At 40.5% G+C, this 19,484-nt stretch overlaps 2 protein-coding genes across 3 annotated transcripts; both read left to right on the plus strand.

The window, feature by feature from the left end:
* The first annotated feature begins 259 nt into the window (after window positions 1–259).
* On the plus strand, window positions 260–14,886 carry ahcyl1 (adenosylhomocysteinase-like 1). Of its 2 annotated transcripts, XM_069140317.1 has the most exons (17): window positions 262–858; window positions 7,620–7,734; window positions 8,053–8,196; window positions 8,998–9,098; window positions 9,206–9,308; window positions 9,636–9,730; window positions 9,829–9,935; window positions 10,622–10,738; window positions 10,850–10,913; window positions 11,011–11,099; window positions 11,256–11,326; window positions 11,611–11,705; window positions 12,328–12,426; window positions 12,600–12,668; window positions 12,755–12,833; window positions 13,090–13,210; window positions 13,344–14,886. In XM_069140317.1, the coding sequence occupies exons 1-17, from the start codon at window positions 667–669 to the stop codon at window positions 13,348–13,350; spliced, it is 1,668 nt and encodes a 555-aa protein (XP_068996418.1). In that variant the 5' UTR covers window positions 262–666; the 3' UTR covers window positions 13,351–14,886. The 2 variants fall into 2 exon arrangements, with proteins under 2 accessions (XP_068996419.1, XP_068996418.1); XM_069140318.1 differs by lacking the exon at window positions 13,344–14,886 and having other exon boundaries at window positions 260–858; window positions 13,090–13,214.
* Window positions 14,887–14,960: 74 nt separating this feature from the next.
* Window positions 14,961–17,772, plus strand: hspa1b (heat shock protein family A (Hsp70) member 1B). The gene is given in 4 exon segments (XM_069140316.1): window positions 14,961–15,223; window positions 15,444–15,699; window positions 15,701–16,199; window positions 16,202–17,772. Coding segments are annotated over 3 exon segments (1,704 nt in total). The 5' UTR covers window positions 14,961–15,223; window positions 15,444–15,504; the 3' UTR covers window positions 17,212–17,772.
* Window positions 17,773–19,484: the final 1,712 nt, after the last annotated feature.

The following is a 19,484-nucleotide window of genomic DNA, read 5'->3' on the forward strand; positions in this document are numbered from 1 at the left end:
AATTTCTTTCAGATATGGCAAATTGGACGGAGGATTTTCCCTGAACAGGACCTCCCAGGTTAAACATTGTGATTAGCAAGCTCAGCCAATCAGAGGTTGTAGATTGGAGCCCTACTGCCACGATGAACCAATCATAGCGAAGAAGGCGGGGCTTGTACTCAGGAAGCTTAACCCAGGATAACGCGAATATTGCGGCTGAGGAGACAAAATGTCTCCGCCTGCGCAATTTCACATTTCAAGTAACGCAAGTAACGAGTAAATTATATCAATACTTTTTGTATTAATAACGAGTAACGTCCAGCTGGTACTTGTACGTGTCCCTCCACCGGCGCTTGACTGGACGCTCACCGCCTACACACTGCCCACTGGTTCAGGTGACAGCCTCAACAATCCGCCCCCCCTTCCCCCCCCTCCCCTCGGAGATGTTGCTGTCTGTGGATGACAGAAGACCTGCAGGACTGAAACAGTTGTCTCCGCCGCTCTGTTAAGAAAGTAGAGACGCCGGGAAACGAGATAAACCACCCTCCTACTAACTGCTCGGCTCTGAGGCTCGCTCATTTTAATCCACGAAGCTCAAGCGAGGAGATACGGAAGGCAACGGGCGACGCTGACGTCAGCGTGAACTCGGTTCTCGCCAGAAACAGCGACAGCCTCGCTTCGGATGCAATGACAGACTCGGTTGTGGACAGCAAAGCGGAGGTTAAACAAGCCACGAAATATGTCAAAGAAACCGAAAACGTAGCGGAGAAATACTCCGCGTTGACCGTCAGCAAAAACAGCAGTGATGTGAATATGAACGTCGGGGAAATGCCCTCCGCAGCGTTCACCGCAGTCCCCACTCTGAAATCCGTCAAGAAGGTAAGAAACGTGATGCTCGCCGGCAGTCACAGCCATTGGACCAGAGACACTGCGCGCTGCAGGCAGGCACATGTGAGGAGGATAAACTCACGTTGATACGCAGTGTGCTGCAGTGAAGAGCCACTGTACGAGCAAGGCAGCAATGTCCTGTAGATTAGATTAAAAAAAAAGGTCAAATTTGAATTTTCAGTCTCTAGTTATCAACTGAGATTTTTTTTTTTTTTTTAAATTTTATTGAGCTTTAATGCAATGTTGGATGAGGGATCATTTCATCCCAAGTAAGGGTATAAAGTGAATTTTTTTTTTTATCTTTACCATTTAAAATACCTAGATTTAACTGAAGAATCTAAGGAGTCAGGCGAAGAGGGAAAGCTTTTCTTCATTGTCTCACCTGGGGTGTTTGACTAATCATAGTTTTTAGTGTTATTGCTTTGGTAAAAACATATAATTTTATAGGAACTTTCATTAAGAATGGCTTATTCCTCAAACCTGCCTTCGTGTAGACTTCCTGTTTGTTTAAATTACAATGTCCGACATAATACCAACATCCTGTAGGTAGGGAACAACGACAAGCCAAGCTGAGCTCTTAAACTTCTGCTGTAAGGCCTCAGCAAAGTGAGGAAATACATGAGCTAACATACCCGAGCTTAGAGAGGGGGTCTCTACACTAAGTATCAGCATCAACTGCTGTCACACAGCTTCAATTTCTTTAAAGGTGTAGAAACATAGAAATCAAATCCAGATCACTTATATGATATTTAGTGAAGTCAGCCTTTGAATGATATCAGCCTTGAATTTGTTCAGGTGGGCGTGTGTGTGGGCATCGTCATGCATAGTAATAGGAGCAGCTTTAAAACAAAGTTATAGCAGCACAAAGGTGCACCTGTGAGAAAAGGCCTTGTATTTCTTGGCTGTTATGCAAAGGCACAAAACAAGAAGACGCTATTGAGGTGGCTTTTCACATCAGTACAGATCCACCACTGTGTTACAGCTGGCAACAAGCAGCGGAGAAATGTGAAACAGACAGCTGGTTAAAAGCTTCTTTTGTGTTTCTGAGAACACTGCAAACCTGCTCCGATTTTGAAAAGATAACTTTTCAGACTTTTTTTTAATCTTACATTTTTTTTTTCTGTTTTTTTTTTTACTTAATATACTGTGAATCTCTTGATGTCACGTGTTATGATTAAAGCATAGTATTGTTAAGTTTTGGCAACTCTATTGTGAGACATTTGACATGCGTCAAGGTGACCTTTGACTTGTGACACCTGTACTTTTTACTGGTGCACTTTGCCTGCATTTGATAACATTTTGTCATGATTTTAAGAGCCCAAGCTTAATCCATACAACAGTGTACACCAACAGTATGCCCTTATATTAGCTTTACACCATTGAGTATTGCCATATACGTATGTCAAATTATTAAGAAAATGAAAATATCAGCACATAAATGTCTAACGAAGAGTATTTTATCTCTGTTTACTCCTTATTTCTTTAACATTAATGTATTTTAGTTGTTGTAGATATTTATCATCTCTAATGATACTGAGGCAAAAAAAAAAAAAAAAAAAAAAAAATTGTATTCACTGTTGATGTAATCTTGATACCAGCCTCATAATTGCAGCATCTCTTGGACTCTACATGACACATGCTGAGTTGGGCCCCACCTCCTGACTTTTTGCATATGATATATTATGTTAATCATGATTCTGTTGCCTTTTTCTTGCCTTATTATGTAATTTGAGATGTTTGTGACATCTTTCTGAAAGTTGGCTGACGTTGCCTTAAAACTCACTTAATAGAGTGAATCTGAATGAATACTGACTGAAATACACTTAGCTGAGTATTTGCTAAACAAAAATCTAAATTGCAAAATTAATAATTGACATTCATTTGAACCAACACCTAAGACAGTCTGAACCAAACAAAGAATGATGAGCTTTTCCAAACTGCTATTTGCAGTTGTTGTTGGTTGTATCATCAACTGTTATCAGTCACGGTTTTTGTCTTGTTAGATTAGCGGCATTTGTAAATGAACTCCTTCAGTAAGTCTGTTTTTTACATGTATATGTCGACAAGAGGTGGACAAAATAACTGGAATAATAAAACGATCCTTTTTCCCAGCAGCAGGGCTCGTAGACTACAGAATATTAGCTCAGACCCCCTGTCTGACACGGCAATAATGTGTGGACTGTGAGCCACCTCAGGGAGCCTGATTGAAAACATATTGGATGGTAGGAATGTGCACTGTGCTTATGAAAACAAAGCAGCGTGTTATGAATAAATGTGAGAGCCCGGTGTCAAACTGAGCCACCTGCTTACTTGAAAGAAATGAATTGGTAAAAAAAAAAAAAAAACTATTGCAAATGATTGGGAAAAAGATAAAACTCATTATAAAGCCCAGACAATTTCACACATTAACAAGTTGGATGTTTGTTGAACTGAGGAGGCAACTGCGTTGTCACATAATCAAAGGAAAGATGCATTAAGTAAACATGCAATGCAAGAAATAAAAAATGAGTGTGTGACTGCAAGTGTTGGTGAGTCAAAGAACACCACTACTCGGCCTCCTCTCTCTCTGAATACATTCAGCAGTTATGCAATACGCCCCCTAGGAGTGGGACTCACTCACTGTGAATTTGTTCACGCATCATCATTTTTCTCTGATCCCCGTGGGCTGTTTTACATATATTCTGAAATGGGTTCCTGCCTTATTTTTGCCATCTCATCTTGTTTGTCTGCCAACATTATGGAAGAGATTCATGAAGGTCAAATGCAGGTTTCCCCCCCTTTGGCAAAATCAAATGTACAGCTCCTACAGTATGTGTAGTATTTAAAATGTGTGAAAACAGGAATCACTAGGGTTGTCCCACAGGTACAATCTGACCTGGAGACACTACAAATTTTCAATAAAGAAATTGAGATGAGGAAAATTTGGAAAATATTGCATTGACAAAATACACATTATGCATTTTTCATTGTGGAGTTTGAAGTCCAACGAGCTATATTTAGAAATAACACTGACAACAGCTTATTTCTCGTGTTTATTGACAGCCTATCTGCCATAGTCTACACAAGTTACATACTGTGTTTGTTGAACAGTTATTATCAATGGAGGGGAAAAGTCACCATAAGCTGAGAAATATAACACATCCATACTGACTAGTTTCATTGTTTTCCAACTGTAGTCTCAGTTTTGCCCTCGGTATTTATGTAGGGTCTCTCCAGTTTAATTACAGGATTTGTTATCAGCATTCTGAATTTCTTATTTCTTAATATTTACCTTCTCATGTTACAATTTTGGGAACATTATGATCATGTCAGTAAATAATTGCAAGACAGTAGCATTGTATTCCACTGTGTTTATAAAATGTGGCTGTGCATTATAAGTACAAGTTATAGTTTCTGCTAAAGGTCACATAGTTCTTGAGGAAGGATTAGCAAAGTGTATGTTTTTTTCACAACACTGTGTAATCAGTGATGCACGCGTTGATCTAAACAGGCGCCTTTGCAGACCAAAGGAAGTACATTGACCTTACAACTACACCTGAACATCTTTCTTTTGACTTGAACATTGCTTTGCAGTCTTGCACTCATTTAAATCTTTAACAAGATTTAACAGGCCATGTGTCTTTGACTTGTTGAATGTCAGTACGGTATATGCAGATCTGTGAGGATTTAAGTTCAATGGTGCCTAGAGTACTTGTGGTGTCTGTTTGCCAAGTTGTTAGTGTCGCCTTATGTCATGCCCACATTGAGCCCTGACTGACAGTCACACTCTACAGCTTAAGTCAGTGACCTGGCCTGCTATCTAAGAGAGAAAGGGTATTTTTAGCTGTAGGATGGGACCGGATGGGACGCTTATTGATGCAGCAGAAGGCTAATGGGAACAGGGTTTAATTCCTCCTGTCAATCCCCTTTTATTTAGTAGTCCAAATCAGGAGCAAAGGCTGAAAGTAAAAGCTGCAGCAAATGTATTTTTGACATAGTACACATTTCTCGAATGTGCATCAGATCCTGTCCGGCTTTGCAAAATGTTCCGTCATTTGCTTTCCTAAGCACTTATAAAAAAAAATAAATAAATAAAAAAAAATCACCATTAAATGCAACCTACTGATTCTAGCAGCTGGTTGTCAAGGGCAGAACCAGAGAGACTGAAAGAGAGAGAGAGAGAGAGAGGCTCAGTCGGGATCGACCTCCTCTTTCTGTCTAGGCCTCTCTTTCTCTCTCACCAGGTTGGCCATTAGAAATCACGATAATAGGTGGGAACCTCCCCCCGGCTCTGCCTGGGAGTGTTCTGGGATAACAGCATCAGGGACACCTAGTACCATCACACAGAGGACACACAGGCACAGGGAGGTAGGCTGGAAAATTGGGAGAGACCAAGCATTGACTGGCAGCCATGGCACACAAACATGGGCACGGGAGAGAAAGGGTGAGTTGCTGCTAATGCATCACAGGGGACTTGTCTAGAATACTTATTCTTCCCACACACACGTGAGGCTGAGTAACTTTTCCTTGTCACAAGTTTTCTGTCTCCAATTTGCAGTTAAACGTTTTCTTTAACTTGCAACATAAACTTGAGTTGAAATTCAGTTAGAAGCACAATTTCTCCTCAAAAGACCAAGGTTATTCACACTACCCACCTTTGAGGCAGCTTTTTATGAGAGTAGCAGAAACATAATGCAGTAATGAAGTAATTCATCATTAATTAGATTAAACTCTTGTTTTCTTTAAAGCTGCCACCACGAGAGAAGGATTCTCTGCGTCTGATGTCTACGAATTGAGAAAGAACAATGCAGAAATTCAAGAGTCTGTGCAAAATGTCTGCTGAATCCTCGAGAATCCAAACTGATGCAAAGTAAACATAAAAGTACTATTTTGCAAGCATATGAGATGGGCCACACTCTCAGTCATGAAGAGAGACATGCAGAGATCTCCTCAGTTTCCTGTGTTTCACAAGCTTCTTGAGTTTCCTTGTACTGACACATTAGGTTGTTTAGGCCCAGATGTCACTGCCCATAGAAAGAGGGATTTTGAGATATAAACATTTAGTGAATAAAGGTACTATTGTTTGAGGATTTTCTGCCACAGTTCGTCAGTTTAAATAAACTGAGATCAAAGCAGCATTTATGATTTTTAACAAGAAGTAGAAGTATTGTTATACATTTTTGCTAGTGGTCATATATTCTGCTGGTACTGGCCGTATGAACTCCATTCAATCAGCCTCAGCTTTCACTTATGTTTGTGTGGGGGCTTCGAGGCCACCCGTTGCACCCAGCTGTGAGGTTACAAAATATTCTCTCAGCATTTTGTTTGATACTGGACAGAATTTCTGTACATTTTGTGTTGATTCAATGTGGTGGCATTACTCTTTAATGTCATAGTCAACAATACTAGTCTTTACCTGTAAGATCACTGTTGTTGGTCTGGCATTCGTGTGTTTCCGGATTCATCATCTGTGTTGTGTCAACTCTGTCGGCCTGCTCGTTAGTTTGTCGTGCAAACAAACGATATGGACATTTAAAATAAGAGCACAATGAAGTGTCAATGTACTGTCACATTGAATGAAGACATTTGAAAGTATGCATACTGAATATTGAAGAAAGAGAACGATGCTGTGTGAAGATCTTTCCTGCTAATTGACTGTAACCATGCATTATAACACCACCATTATAGAGAGGTCAAATAATCAGTAATTGAAAAACCTAAACTACAAGAAAGCCTTTAAAAGGATGTCATGAGTTTTGAACATACTCAACCCATAAAAGCACATGCAGAACACACTCCAAAACATTTTCACTCAACAGTCGGACAGAATGAAGACACCAAGGACAGTACACAGGAAAAAGTAATAAAATAAAAAGCTTCAAACCCTCCTACATTGACAATAAGTGTGATTGCATGACATTATGCAATATTATGACATAATGTAGTGTTGTGAGAAAGACAAGCGGCACAACATCAAAGGGTGATCAGGGATTTTAACACTAACCCACCAAAACATTGGTATTCTTGGAAAGGCAGACAAAAAGACAAGTATATAACTGGTGCCTTCACAGCATCGCATCAGGCTTTTATCAAGGTTGAGGCATCATTACTTTTTAATGTTTTATTTTAAATGGAAGGTAATGTTAATACTTCAACATCTTCTTAAACTTCCGGTAGCAGATCTGCTGCCATCATCAGTCAAGAGTGATATACAGGTCAGTCAAATTTCTAAGAATAGGGTCTAAAATTAAAGGACGTCACAATAATGCCAAAGACTTGATAGACTTAAATCTATAATATTTTACTAAATGCTAGGCTAGAAACTAACCAAGCTGTGCTGTGATCCAATTTATGTGTTTCCAGGTCCTTGATCTTGGGCCCTTTGAAGGGTTGGAATGACACAATGAATCATAACCAACAACAACTGAGGCCTGTGTATTTTAACAAAGCATAAATCACAGAGCAGGAGGGAGCATCTAAAAATAGGCGTCTGCTCCCTTCTTCCTGATCCACCTGTGATTTACTGAAACAAGCTGATTTCCTTTTTGAGAGAACGGTTTTAGTGGCTGAAACAGCACAATGAGTCCAAATATAAACTAACTGTGAACTCATTACGTAAAGCATATGTCATCGCTGTTTTGTGTGATGACGATGGCCCTTTTTGTTCCTCCGACTGTCAATTTCATTGTTGACACTTATTCAGTAGCTACGTACAAGAAAAAAACAAACTCTAATGTTTGGATTGTTTTGCATGTTGTGTTTTTGTTGTTTAGATCCAGTTTGCGAACACAGAGGACAAACAGGAATTCAGTAAGTACCCGACCAAGGCGGGCCGCCGCTCCCTCTCACGGTCCATCTCGCAGTCCTCCACAGACAGCTACAGCTCAGGTACAGCTTATCTCATCAGAGTTTCACTTCACACCCATGAAATGTTAAAACTAAATAGTTTGTCTGGTCAAACAGAAATAATTACCAATGAATTTCATACATATATCTTTCAAAGTGCACCTACTGTAACATCCATAAATACAACACATATGCAGCGCACTGGTACATGCAAGTTTATGTCTATAAACGCACACATACAGCAAATACATAGGCAAACGAGCTCCAGCTTTTACACAATGGGTTCGCAGTATAGATTTCAGAATTGGATCTTTTACATGCTTTATCACAAAGTGACCTTCCATGTTCTCCATTTCCCAGCTGCGTCCTACACCGACAGCTCCGATGATGAAACCTCCCCCCGGGACAAAGCCCAGGTCAACACCCACGGCAGCAGCGACTTCTGCGTGAAGAACATCAAACAGGCTGAATTTGGCCGCAGAGAAATTGAAATTGCAGAACAAGGTATATTGAACCTCACCGGCACAGTGTGAGCATTCAAAGACTTCTGATTTTCTTTCCATCGTTAAATATAAAATAGGACACAACATGAGGATAAATGCCTTTTGATTAATCAGTCTCTGCACTTTGATCAAAGTGGACTTGAATGTGGAATTCCTTTTTCCACTCGGGTAGAGTAGATGCTGTAGGAATTTTAGAAGCGGGTTTCACAGATTCTCTGTGGTTTAATTATGATATAGTCAAATAATAGACTTGCCATCATTTCCATTCAAACAGGGAGAGGTTTGAGCTACCTGTTGTGACTTTGTTCCCAGATACTGCGTGTATCACATTGCATCTGTCTAGCTGTATAGACACTATTTGATAAAGGCCCTCTCCTCCTGATTTCAAAACAGTTTTTGACCCAAAGCCGGGGCAGTGTCAGTGTTTATTCTGGAAACATGATCAGACTTCTTTCCCTCAGTCCTATTCATCATTTGTTAAATGGGTTCTTTTCTTCTCAACTCTCATCGTGAGCTTGTGGGTTTTGTGGACTCTCTCTTCTCTCCCCTGTCTCTCTGGCTGTTTACACTGCCCATGTGAGCAGTAAGTAGTCATGAGCGAGGACAAGTGTTCTTCAGGCTTAAAGCCTAGGTGGCAACAGCTGTTGCTGACATTGTTGTTCAGTCATTCGACATTTTACAGCCATTTACTTCACATCCACTTTGTACAAAGGGTTTGTCATTCTTCGCTCTCCCAAAACAAAACTTGACCTTTATGTCCTTTCAGTTACATTTAACTGGTGCTCAATCTGTTTCCCCTCAGACATGTCTGCCCTGATCTCCTTGAGGAAGAGAGCCCAGGGGGAGAAGCCACTCGCTGGGGCGAAGATAGTAGGCTGTACCCATATCACTGCTCAGACCGCTGTACGTCCTCCCATCCCATTCACTGCAGGTGCCTTTGATGTTATGTTTTTCTCTTCTTAGCTCCGCTACCTTCTTAAGTATCTGCCTATTCCATTGTTCCCTCTTAGGTTCTGATTGAAACCCTGGTAGCCCTCGGAGCTCAATGTCGCTGGACTGCCTGTAACATCTACTCCACTCAGAATGAGGTGGCTGCTGCTCTTGCTGAGACAGGTGAGATCCTCTCCCGGTTTTACGTGTGGAAACTTTTCATGCGGGCAACATGGAACCAATAAGGGCACTATTATCATGTACTATCAGGGTTTTCATGGTTTGTGGGGGCAAATTGGAAAAATTATATGTATTTCTATTACTTGAAAATCCCTTATTTAACTGTCTAAAAACCCCAAAAGTGGTTTTGATTCTGTTTAAATATTTTGGAAAGGAATCTTGAGACAACATCAATCAATTTGCACCTCTCCTCTCACTGTCTAATGCACACTAATGGACCTGTTGCTCATGCTGTCTTTGCACTTAGTGTGTGGGCTTTGTTCCCTGCAGGGGTACCTGTGTTTGCATGGAAGGGTGAATCAGAGGATGACTTCTGGTGGTGCATCGATCGCTGTGTCAACACTGAGGGCTGGCAGGCCAATATGGTATCAACTGGACATGATCAATTTAACACCAACGTTAATGTCTGTTCTTGTTTTGGAGGTTATCTTTAATGCTGTTTACTCTGATTTGTTTCTCATAGATCTTGGATGACGGTGGAGATTTAACCCACTGGGTGTACAAGAAGTATCCCAGTGTCTTCAAAAAAGTGCGGGGCATTGTGGAGGAGAGTGTCACCGGGGTTCACAGGTGAGATGGGACTTGGATCTGATGGGGTTGGAAGTTTTAACGTAAGTGGAAATTTGAGAAAAAATGTTTGAGGGAGAGCCTGTGTCTGTTTTTGTATTCAATTTCCTCTCTGGTAACATTTTGACTTGTGGGACACAGGCACCCTATTTGATGTTGATGTTAAAATGTTGACGTTGGCCACAGCTATGACTGTTGGCAGTAATTGCAAAAATGATAAGAATAAGACCCAGGTTGTGTCCCTCTTTTAGCTACTGAAAAATTACAGCATTGACACATTTGTGCCATAGCTAATGGCGGCTATAGCTATATGATGGCCATTTTGTGTCCTGGGATCTTTAGTCCCTGAGCTAGAAGTAAACCAAGCTCTTAGCTAAACCAGTTCCTGAGGAGTGACAAATACTGTGTCAGCAGAAGCAGTATCAAATGCAGTTATACAAGTCATATAAGTATTAATTCACACTTACATTGCGGATTGAAAAGGTCACTGGCCTGATTTGACTGAAGTCTATTTAAGAAACACGACAGAGCTCGGCCGCTTGTCACCGCATCTCTACGTGTACAACTCTCAATGGACTCAATTAGCCAGACGCTCCGGAAAGTGTAAGGTCACACAGGAGTGATCTCAGTGTGTGTGAATATGTGCGAGTGTTGTCTGTCTGAACATGTTTCCCCATGTGGCCTCTCAGATTGTACCAGTTGTCCAAGGCTGGCAAGTTGTGTGTCCCTGCAATGAACGTCAATGACTCAGTTACCAAGCAGAAATTTGACAACCTTTACTGCTGCCGTGAATCTATCCTGGATGGGTGAGGAGAATTAATCATTGACAAAGCTTGATTGTTTTTTTTGGTTTTTTTTTATCATGTGAAAGATGGTCCGAGGTGGTCATAATGTGTCATTGTCTGTGTCTCTGCCAGCTTGAAGAGGACCACAGATATAATGTTTGGAGGAAAACAAGTCGTTGTGTGTGGTTATGGAGAGGTTAATCATAATTTAATTTAAAAAGTTATTTCTTTAGAATGACTGGATTGTCACTGGTGCAGCAGACCTTTTAACTGCCCTGTCGTGTGGTCCATAGGTGGGGAAAGGCTGCTGCACTGCTCTAAAAGCCCTTGGAGCCATAGTTTGCATCACAGAGATTGACCCCATCTGTGCCCTGCAGGCATGGTGAGTCACTAACATTATTATTCAGCTCTGCTCTGAAGGTAAATGTTCTCCCCTAGCTTTTGTCGTTATATTGTGCGTTAAATCATCTATACTGTCAAACAATCACGATATTATTACGTGTTTTAAGCGGTTTTCACTCTGTCTTGCTCCACACAGCATGGATGGCTTCCGAGTGGTCAAGCTGAGTGAGGTCATTCGGCAGATGGACGTGGTGATAACTTGTACTGGTACTGTGCCCCATGCAGTGACATTCATTACTTCTGCTTTGATAATCCCAGTGTTTCCAGCATACAAATGCATGTCTCACTTATGTATTCCAGTCTGGGTCTCTGGGTGAAAGCCACACTTTTCATCTAAAAACTCATATGCTATTTGAGAGCAATCTCGATGCCAATTTACTTATTTAATAAGTTATAACAGAAACAGATTTTCAAATTTCATATTCACCCTGTGCAATTACGGCTTACTCCCACTATGACAACACAGGACTGTTCTTTTTCTTTGAATATAGGCAACAAGAACGTCGTCACCAGAGAGCAGCTTGACCGAATGAAGAACGGCTGCATTGTCTGCAATATGGGACATTCCAATACAGAGATTGATGTGGTAATGTATTTTGTAAATGCCTGCATCTGATTTTCTACTTAAATTGATAGTATTATTTTAAGAAAGCACAAAAAAACCCCGCACAACAGTGGATTCAAAGGCTTCTCAAGTAATACTCTGAATATAAGAGGGAGGGAGCCTAAAACTGCAAAAAAAATTGAAAGATTATAAGATGCCTAGCGTGTATACGAATACAGGCACTAAATGTCATATAAAAGATGGAAAAGAGTTGGTGCAAAAAACAAAAATCCTGTTCTGTGTTCTTTGAAATCACATTTTATCTAGACTCTTCAAAAATGGCTTCATATCTAATTCCTCATTTAACCTTCTCTGGCTCTAAATTCCAAATTTAGAAAAATCCAGGATACCTGCCTCTGAAAGAGAAACTTCTCTAATCTCTTTAACAAAACATATCTGCTCAGTTCCTGTGCATTTAAAAGAAAAGACTGGATGATTCCTTTTCATGAAATGTGCTGCTACTGGATAGATCTCTTTTAGTTGTATCTTAAGGGGCTTTCAAGTACTGCTATTCTGTTTTTAAGTCCTCTTGATGTTAAGTATGTCCACATAGAAGGCACACATGGACATGTCTTCTACCGGTATTTACTTCTTATATCCGCAGGCAAGTCTGCGCAGCCCTGAGCTGACCTGGGAGAGGGTTCGCTCTCAGGTTGACCACATCATCTGGCCCGATGGAAAGAGGGTTGTGCTGCTGGCAGAGGTAATGTCCCATTACAACCCTACAAAACTGTGTCCTTAAAAATCTAAGATAACGGCTTGTGATACCACACTTAAAAAACAAAACGTGCCTTTTAAGTATAGTATGACAACATGGTGCATTTATTTAGTTTCTGTGTATTTCATATGCTGTATGTCTTTTTTTTTATTCCTCAGGGTCGCCTCTTAAATCTGAGCTGCTCCACAGTGCCTACGTTTGTGTTGTCCATCACAGCTACAACTCAGGTTGGTAGTTTTGTCCTGCAGGGCATGTCATCTCCTGACATTGCTTGTGAGTGTTGTAGCCATTGTGTTGTGTGTGTTGTCTGTAGGCCCTGGCCCTGATTGAGTTGTTCAACGCTCCAGAAGGACGCTACAAACAGGATGTGTATCTCCTGCCCAAGAAAATGGGTAAGAATCAGTTTTGTTTAACAGAAATGTATCTTCTTTACTTTGTCCAATAAATGATGATAGACAGTATGTAACTGTGTATTGAAAGAGTGCACTTTTAAGGTTGTGCAGTGTGGTCAGTTTGCACTGCGTCACTTAAATGTTGCTCATTGTTGCCACCTCATGGCTTTGTCTGTAAATTACATCATATAGTGAACCACAAATGACGTGCACTTCATCCAGACAGAGTGGATTTTAATCTGTCTCTTTCTTCCAGACGAGTATGTGGCCAGTTTGCACCTACCAAACTTTGATGCCCACCTGACCGAGCTGTCTGACGAGCAGGCCAAGTACATGGGCCTCAACAAGAATGGCCCCTTTAAGCCTAATTATTACAGGTAGGTCTCACACTGGTTTATATATTTTGCAATCATTTATTATCTACTGGCCCTTATGTTTGCACTACAGCGTGTTAGTGTTATAAACTGGTCAAATCTACATGTGTATGGTAACACTGTATTTTGTTCACAGGTATTAATGAGAATGCCTGATCCTCAACGCAGTTACCCTGGGATAAACAGAGATATCTATTTTATTTTCTAAATTGCTACAAAATGGAGGAATTATTTTACTTATGCTGAATGTAACTTATTAATAGCACTTAAGAAGTAGAGTTAAATATATATCTATCTATCTATCTATCTATATATATATATATATATATATATATATATATATATATATATATATATATATATATATAAAGAGTAAGACATGTAGAAAACATATAATGTATTACCAACTAACATTTTACATGTCTTGTCATGTGTTCAAAGAAAACCCTACTTGCATGCTTTGATGTGTATGTATGTATTTAGGTGCTACTGATTAAGTTACTAGATCGCAGAGCTGTTGATTTATTTGTTTACCCTATTTACGCACAGTGCCAAATGATGGCCGCAAGAGTGAAACTGAAGGGACCCTTTAAGTTTTGTCTGTCAGTGACATCAAGACTTTATGAGTACATTCCATGAGCCAGAGTTTAGGCTGCGCCAAAACAAAGTCTGTATTACAACGTACGTTATTTTAGAAATGTTTGTTTTATATGCGTTAAATGATCTCACTGAATGGTATCTGCATACATGCCCTAAAAGGTAACATCCAGTCACCCATTTTATTACAACAAACTATAGCGATGAAATATAGCACTCATTATATAAACAATATCAACGAATGTTGTTTATTTTAAGAATTTATAATAGTCTGTGAATGTCTGAGTACATTTTAAATTCCTGACCTGTGGAGTTGGCAGCCAACACTCACCCTAAAATGATCATAAAACACTCAGAGCTTCTCCTCAATCAACGCAAAGCAGAGCAATGTAATTGTGCTAACAACAGATTAAGTGTTTTATTACATCTTGGACTGCAGTAGATAATAAGATGTATGAATTCCCAAAAAAGGAAGTTGGAAAACATTTAGAAGAAGAGCCTGTAACTGGCCTCATTTACCACCAAGCTTCCATTTGCTCACTTAAAGTCAAACAGATCTGCCTCGCTGAAGAACTTTTTGACTGGATAATGCCTTTAAGGCCATGGTATGAATGTGCCTTTTAAATTAAATGCACCAAGTAAATATCAGCACTGACCTTAATTAAATGAATCATTCCTTTTTGTAAAATTACATGTATTAGTGGTGCATTTACTGTCTTCCTTCCACTGCTTCTGGTAGTTACTGTAACTCTAATGTATGAGCTGTGTTGAGAAAAAAATATTAGGCTTTATGTCTGGCATATGATTGTCGCTGTCTTAATTTGATCCAACGGGGTCACCTAAAGTAATATTTCATGTGATCAAAATTACATAAGTGTATGCTATATATGTAAATGAATGCATTAAATCAGCAATAAAGCAACTCTTTTTAACGGAGAAAAGGAACTCTAGACATATCAAAGTGTGTTTGAACTGAGAAAAATGAAACCGCAGAATGAAAGACAGAAGCTTTTGTGGTTTGGTAGTGATATATTTTCCATTATTTTGGGAATAAAGCTGACTTTCATGGCTGCTTACACTTCCACATGCCTCCCTTAATGTGCCTTACCGCTACATTCTCGACACTGTGTTCTCTCACAGTCAGACCTGCTGGCTGAGCGTCAAACTGCTGTAGAATATTCACCGGCCTTCACCCACCAGGTCAGCTGCATTAGTTTGTAATATTAACAGTACAGTCACTGAGCTCGGAGGAGAAGGGGGAGGGCCCGGGAGCATTCTGGCAACAAAACGATATAAGCAACGGGCCTGAGTCAGTCCAGGCATGAGTTCAAGAAGACAGCAGGGAAAAAGCTGATACGAAGGGAATGACTCAGGGGGATCCTTCTGTACTTCTGACCAACAGAGAGATCATCACTAAGAGTAAGTAGCAACAATTATCAGAATATAAACATATGTGGATAAAAATTTTGATTAAGATTTATTACTGTTATGTCTGTGATGGTGTAGGATGTATTCTCGGATTATTTTAATCCACTTGTTCCTGAAAAGATTATGTTAAAACATACCAGTACCAATGCTGCTTTTAATGGTGTTTACGAAGCATTGATGGTAGAAAAATGTACCCCCCCCCCCCCTCCAGCTATGTGGCCTTTATTGACACAGAGAGGATCATTGAAGATGCTGCCAAGAACCAAGTTGTCATGAACCCCACCAACACAGTCTCTGATGCCAAACGCCTCATTGGAAGAAAGTTCACCCACCCAGTTGTCCAGTCTGACATGAAACTCTGGCCCTTCAAGGTGATCAGTGATAACGGAAAGCCCAAAGTCGAGGTGGAATATAAAGGGGAGACGAAGGTGATCTATCCTGAGGAAATTTCCTTCATGGTCCTGGTAAAAAATTAAGGAGATAGCTGGGGCCTACCTCGGACAGAGAGTGTCTAACGCAGTCATCACAGTGCCAGCGTATTTCAACGATTCACAGAGGCAAGCCACCAAGGACGCTGCGTTCATCTCTGGGCTAAATGTTCTCAGAATCACTAATGAGCCCACAGCAGCAGCCATTGCCTATGGCCTGGATAAAGGTTAAAGAGCAGAGCGCAATGTGCTCATCTTCGATCTGGGTGGAGGAACCTTTGATTTATCCATCCTGACCATTGAGGACGGCATCTTTGAGGTGAAAGCCACTGCATGAGACACACACCTTGGGGGGGAAGACTTTGACAATCGAATGGTCAACCATTTTGGAGAGGAAATTAAGAGAAAGAACAAGAAGGACATCAGCCGGAGTAAGAGAGCAGTGAGGAGACTGCGTACTGCTTGTGAGAGAGCCAAGAGGACCTTGTCCTCCAGCACCCAGGCGAGCATTGAGATTGACTCTCTGTTTGAGGGAATTGACTTTACACCTCCATGACAAGGGCTCGGTTTGAGGAGCTCAACTCTGAATTTTTTTTTAGGGTAACACTGGAGCCAATTGAGAAAGCCCTGCAAGACGCTGCGCTGGACAAGTCTGAGATCCATGAAATTATCCTGGTTGGTGGCTCCACAAGAATTCCCAAAATCCAGAAGCTCTTGCAGGACTTTTTCAGTGGCAGAGAACTGAACAAGAGCATCAACCCAGATGAGGCTGTGGCCTACGGTGCAGCAGTCCAGGCTGATATCCTCATGAGGGACACTTCAGAGAACGTCCAAGATTTGCTGCTGCTACTGGACGTGGCTCCCCTCTCTCTGGGCATTGAAACCGCTGGTGCCGCTATGACACCTCTAATCAAACGAAACACCACAATCCCCACCAAGCACACTCAGATCTTCTCCCCATACTCAGATAGTCAGCCAGGTGTGCTGATTCAGGTGTATGACGGCGAGAGAGCCATGACCAAAGACAACAACCTTACGGGAAAGTTCGAGCCCACGGGTATCCCTCCTGCTCCCAGAGGTGTGCCACAGGTAACTTTCGACATCGACGCTAACGGTATTCTAAATGTGTCTGCCGTCGACAAAATCACCATCACCAATGACAAGGGCCGCCTTAACAAAGAGGAGATTGAGAGGATGGTACAGGATGTGGACAAGCAAAAAGCCGAGGAGGACATGCAGAGAGAGAAAATAGCAGCGAAGAACTCACTGGAGTCCTACGCCTACAACATGAAGAGCAGCGTTGAGGATGAGAATATGAAAGGAAAGATTGGTGAGAATGATAAGAAAATGGTCATTGACAAGTGCAACCAGACAATTTCCTGGCGGGAGAACAACCAGCTGGCAGAGAAGGGCGAGTATGAGCATCAGCAGAACGAGTTAGAGAAGGTGTGCAAGCCGATAGTGAGAAAGTTGTACCAGGGAGCAGCACGGTCAGGAAGCTGCAGCAGCCAGACGGGACCCAACTATCGTGGAGGTGGACTAAAACCGTAGACTTCAGCATTTCATGCTTATAGAAAGACTTATTTTCTGTTGTTTAGTGTTAAAAAGGATGTGATTTCCCCGTTTTTAAGACTTATCAAAATAGAAATATGTAAAAAAATGCAACTCTTTCATTTTGTCATTATAATGCATAGTTTAAAGATTAATTCAAGTTATAATCAGTGATTTTTCTTAACGCACTACTCAATAAGATCAACAACAACATATTTCACTGCGTAGGTTGACAATCTGAAATATTCAGTTTATCATATACATGTGTTTATACCTTTAACTTCAAAATCATTTACAAATTTGTATATTACGCAGGTTTATTTTCCTGACTTTTGTCCAAAACATGCTCTGACAGACTCAGGAGGGGCTTCACAGGAACACAAACAGTGGTGTGGAATGTATGCAAGTACATTTATCCAGGTACTATACTTACATTTCTTACTTAAATATAATTTAAGGTACTTATGCATGATCAAGTTTCAAATGTATGATCATTTATATTTGTACTTCACTACATTACATTACGACTGTTTTATTTTATCATTTATTCGTCAGTTACAAATAAAGGCTCTGCAAATCCACACAGGTTGTTTTCAGTTCAATTTAAAGAATATATCTATAATCATGTGCTTGTTGATAGGAGTTGTAATTAAATACCAATTGTCACCAAACTTGGAACTAATATATCATATCAATGAAAGTTGTGGATAAGATTGATGTCAATCAAGAGTTTTAACACAGTCCTTGGAGAGGTCTGACAAGTGAAATGGGTGAGCAGGATTTATATACCTTTATCTGAAAATTCCAATTTACTGCTTTATTCCTGTTAAAAAAAAATAGTTCAACCGATCAAGAGATATCTAATTGTTTACTACCACACATTTTTATTCCATGTCAAAACCCTCATGCCTACATTACCCACAATGCAAAGTTCCAGCCTACAGTTAGGTTGGACATCCAGGTGCTATTAGGAGCTAATGCAGCCTCCAGCAGAGATGAGGGGTGGACTGCAGAGGTCTGGTATTAGAACACTTCTTTTTTACTCCATACCCCCAATTTCAGACATTTTCAGCCATAAAAAAGGTTTGTACAACAATTTGCACATATGCAGTCCAAAATCTGTTAAGGGACTCTAATGTGTGATTTCAGTGTTTCCTTTATGTCATATTTGGAAAATAATACTTTTTCATTAAATAAATTACTCTGAACACAAAGAGTCAGAACACTTTTCCATTAGTGATAATACTCTGTAAATGTTATGTCTGTAACATTTGGGTTCCTTTGAACATATTGTTCACTGAATGATCCACTAGGTGGCAACGTCAGGTTGTCTGTTTTCTGATCACACTTGAGGCTGAACAGCTACCTGTTGGATCATACTTTTTAGTTTGTAAATAGTGATAATCATCATCATCTTGATAATGACCTGAAGCAGTCCCATGCAGTAGCCATGCAATAAAAGGTACATTTCAGTACACAACAATTCACATATTTCCCTCAGTGCTGTTTGCATTTTTTGCCATCGGTTATATTTTTGACCTCCTAAATTTGAAGCTACATAATTACAAATATTGTAAGCCACCATAGTGCAGGTCAGTGTGTCCCCATGACGACTACTCAGGCCTGAATATGTACAATATAGCCTACAAAGAAGTAAACGGGCTTAATTAAGAGCATATGTATCTCTCTCTCTCTCTCTCTCTCTCTCTCACACACACACACACACACACACACACACACACACACACACACACACACAAGATCCTCTCGGTATAATTAGAGGGAGTGGTTCAATAATGCGCCAACCTTCAGCACCCAAAGAGTTAATCTGCCGAGCCTGTTGTTGAACGCACCATCCAACCGGGCTGTGTCGCTAGGGGAAGATAGGCTACTTGTGGAGAAGCAACAGATCCCCAGCTGGAAAACAACCCGACATCTGGCACGTGAGATGAGCATTTTCAACATGAAGAATTTGTGACACCTTTCACTGCCTGATTAAATGCACTGGAACACTGGACCATAGCAGGTTATGTCGTTATGAATGGAGAAGAGAAAAGTTGACAAGAATAGTTGTGGATTTTGGCGCTGCAAAATTTGGATACGATTTGGTTAAAGAGTGGTAAGGAGTGTCACATTACTTCTGTTGCTACATATGAGCGTGTATGATAATACGTTTGTTTTGTTTTTTTAAAGAATTTTTTTAATTGGCAGCACCTTTGTCTTTATTTTTTGTATCTGTTCGTGGACATGAATTCAGTGCAACATCTGGAAGC

This window comes from Embiotoca jacksoni, unplaced genomic scaffold (assembly GCF_022577435.1).
Source record: "Embiotoca jacksoni isolate LCO1_2020_lvr unplaced genomic scaffold, fEmbJac1.0.p SCAF_9, whole genome shotgun sequence".
NCBI classification, from domain to species: domain Eukaryota; kingdom Metazoa; phylum Chordata; class Actinopteri; family Embiotocidae; genus Embiotoca; species Embiotoca jacksoni.

Coding starts and splice junctions, on each gene's coding strand:
- ahcyl1 (XM_069140317.1), top strand. CDS start 667: ATGACAGACTCGGTTGTGGACAGCAAAGCGGAGGTTAAACAAGCCACG. Junction 9,099..9,205: donor ATATCACTGCTCAGACCGCT/GTACGTCCTCCC, acceptor GTTCCCTCTTAG/GTTCTGATTGAAACCCTGGT. Junction 9,936..10,621: donor AGTGTCACCGGGGTTCACAG/GTGAGATGGGAC, acceptor GTGGCCTCTCAG/ATTGTACCAGTTGTCCAAGG.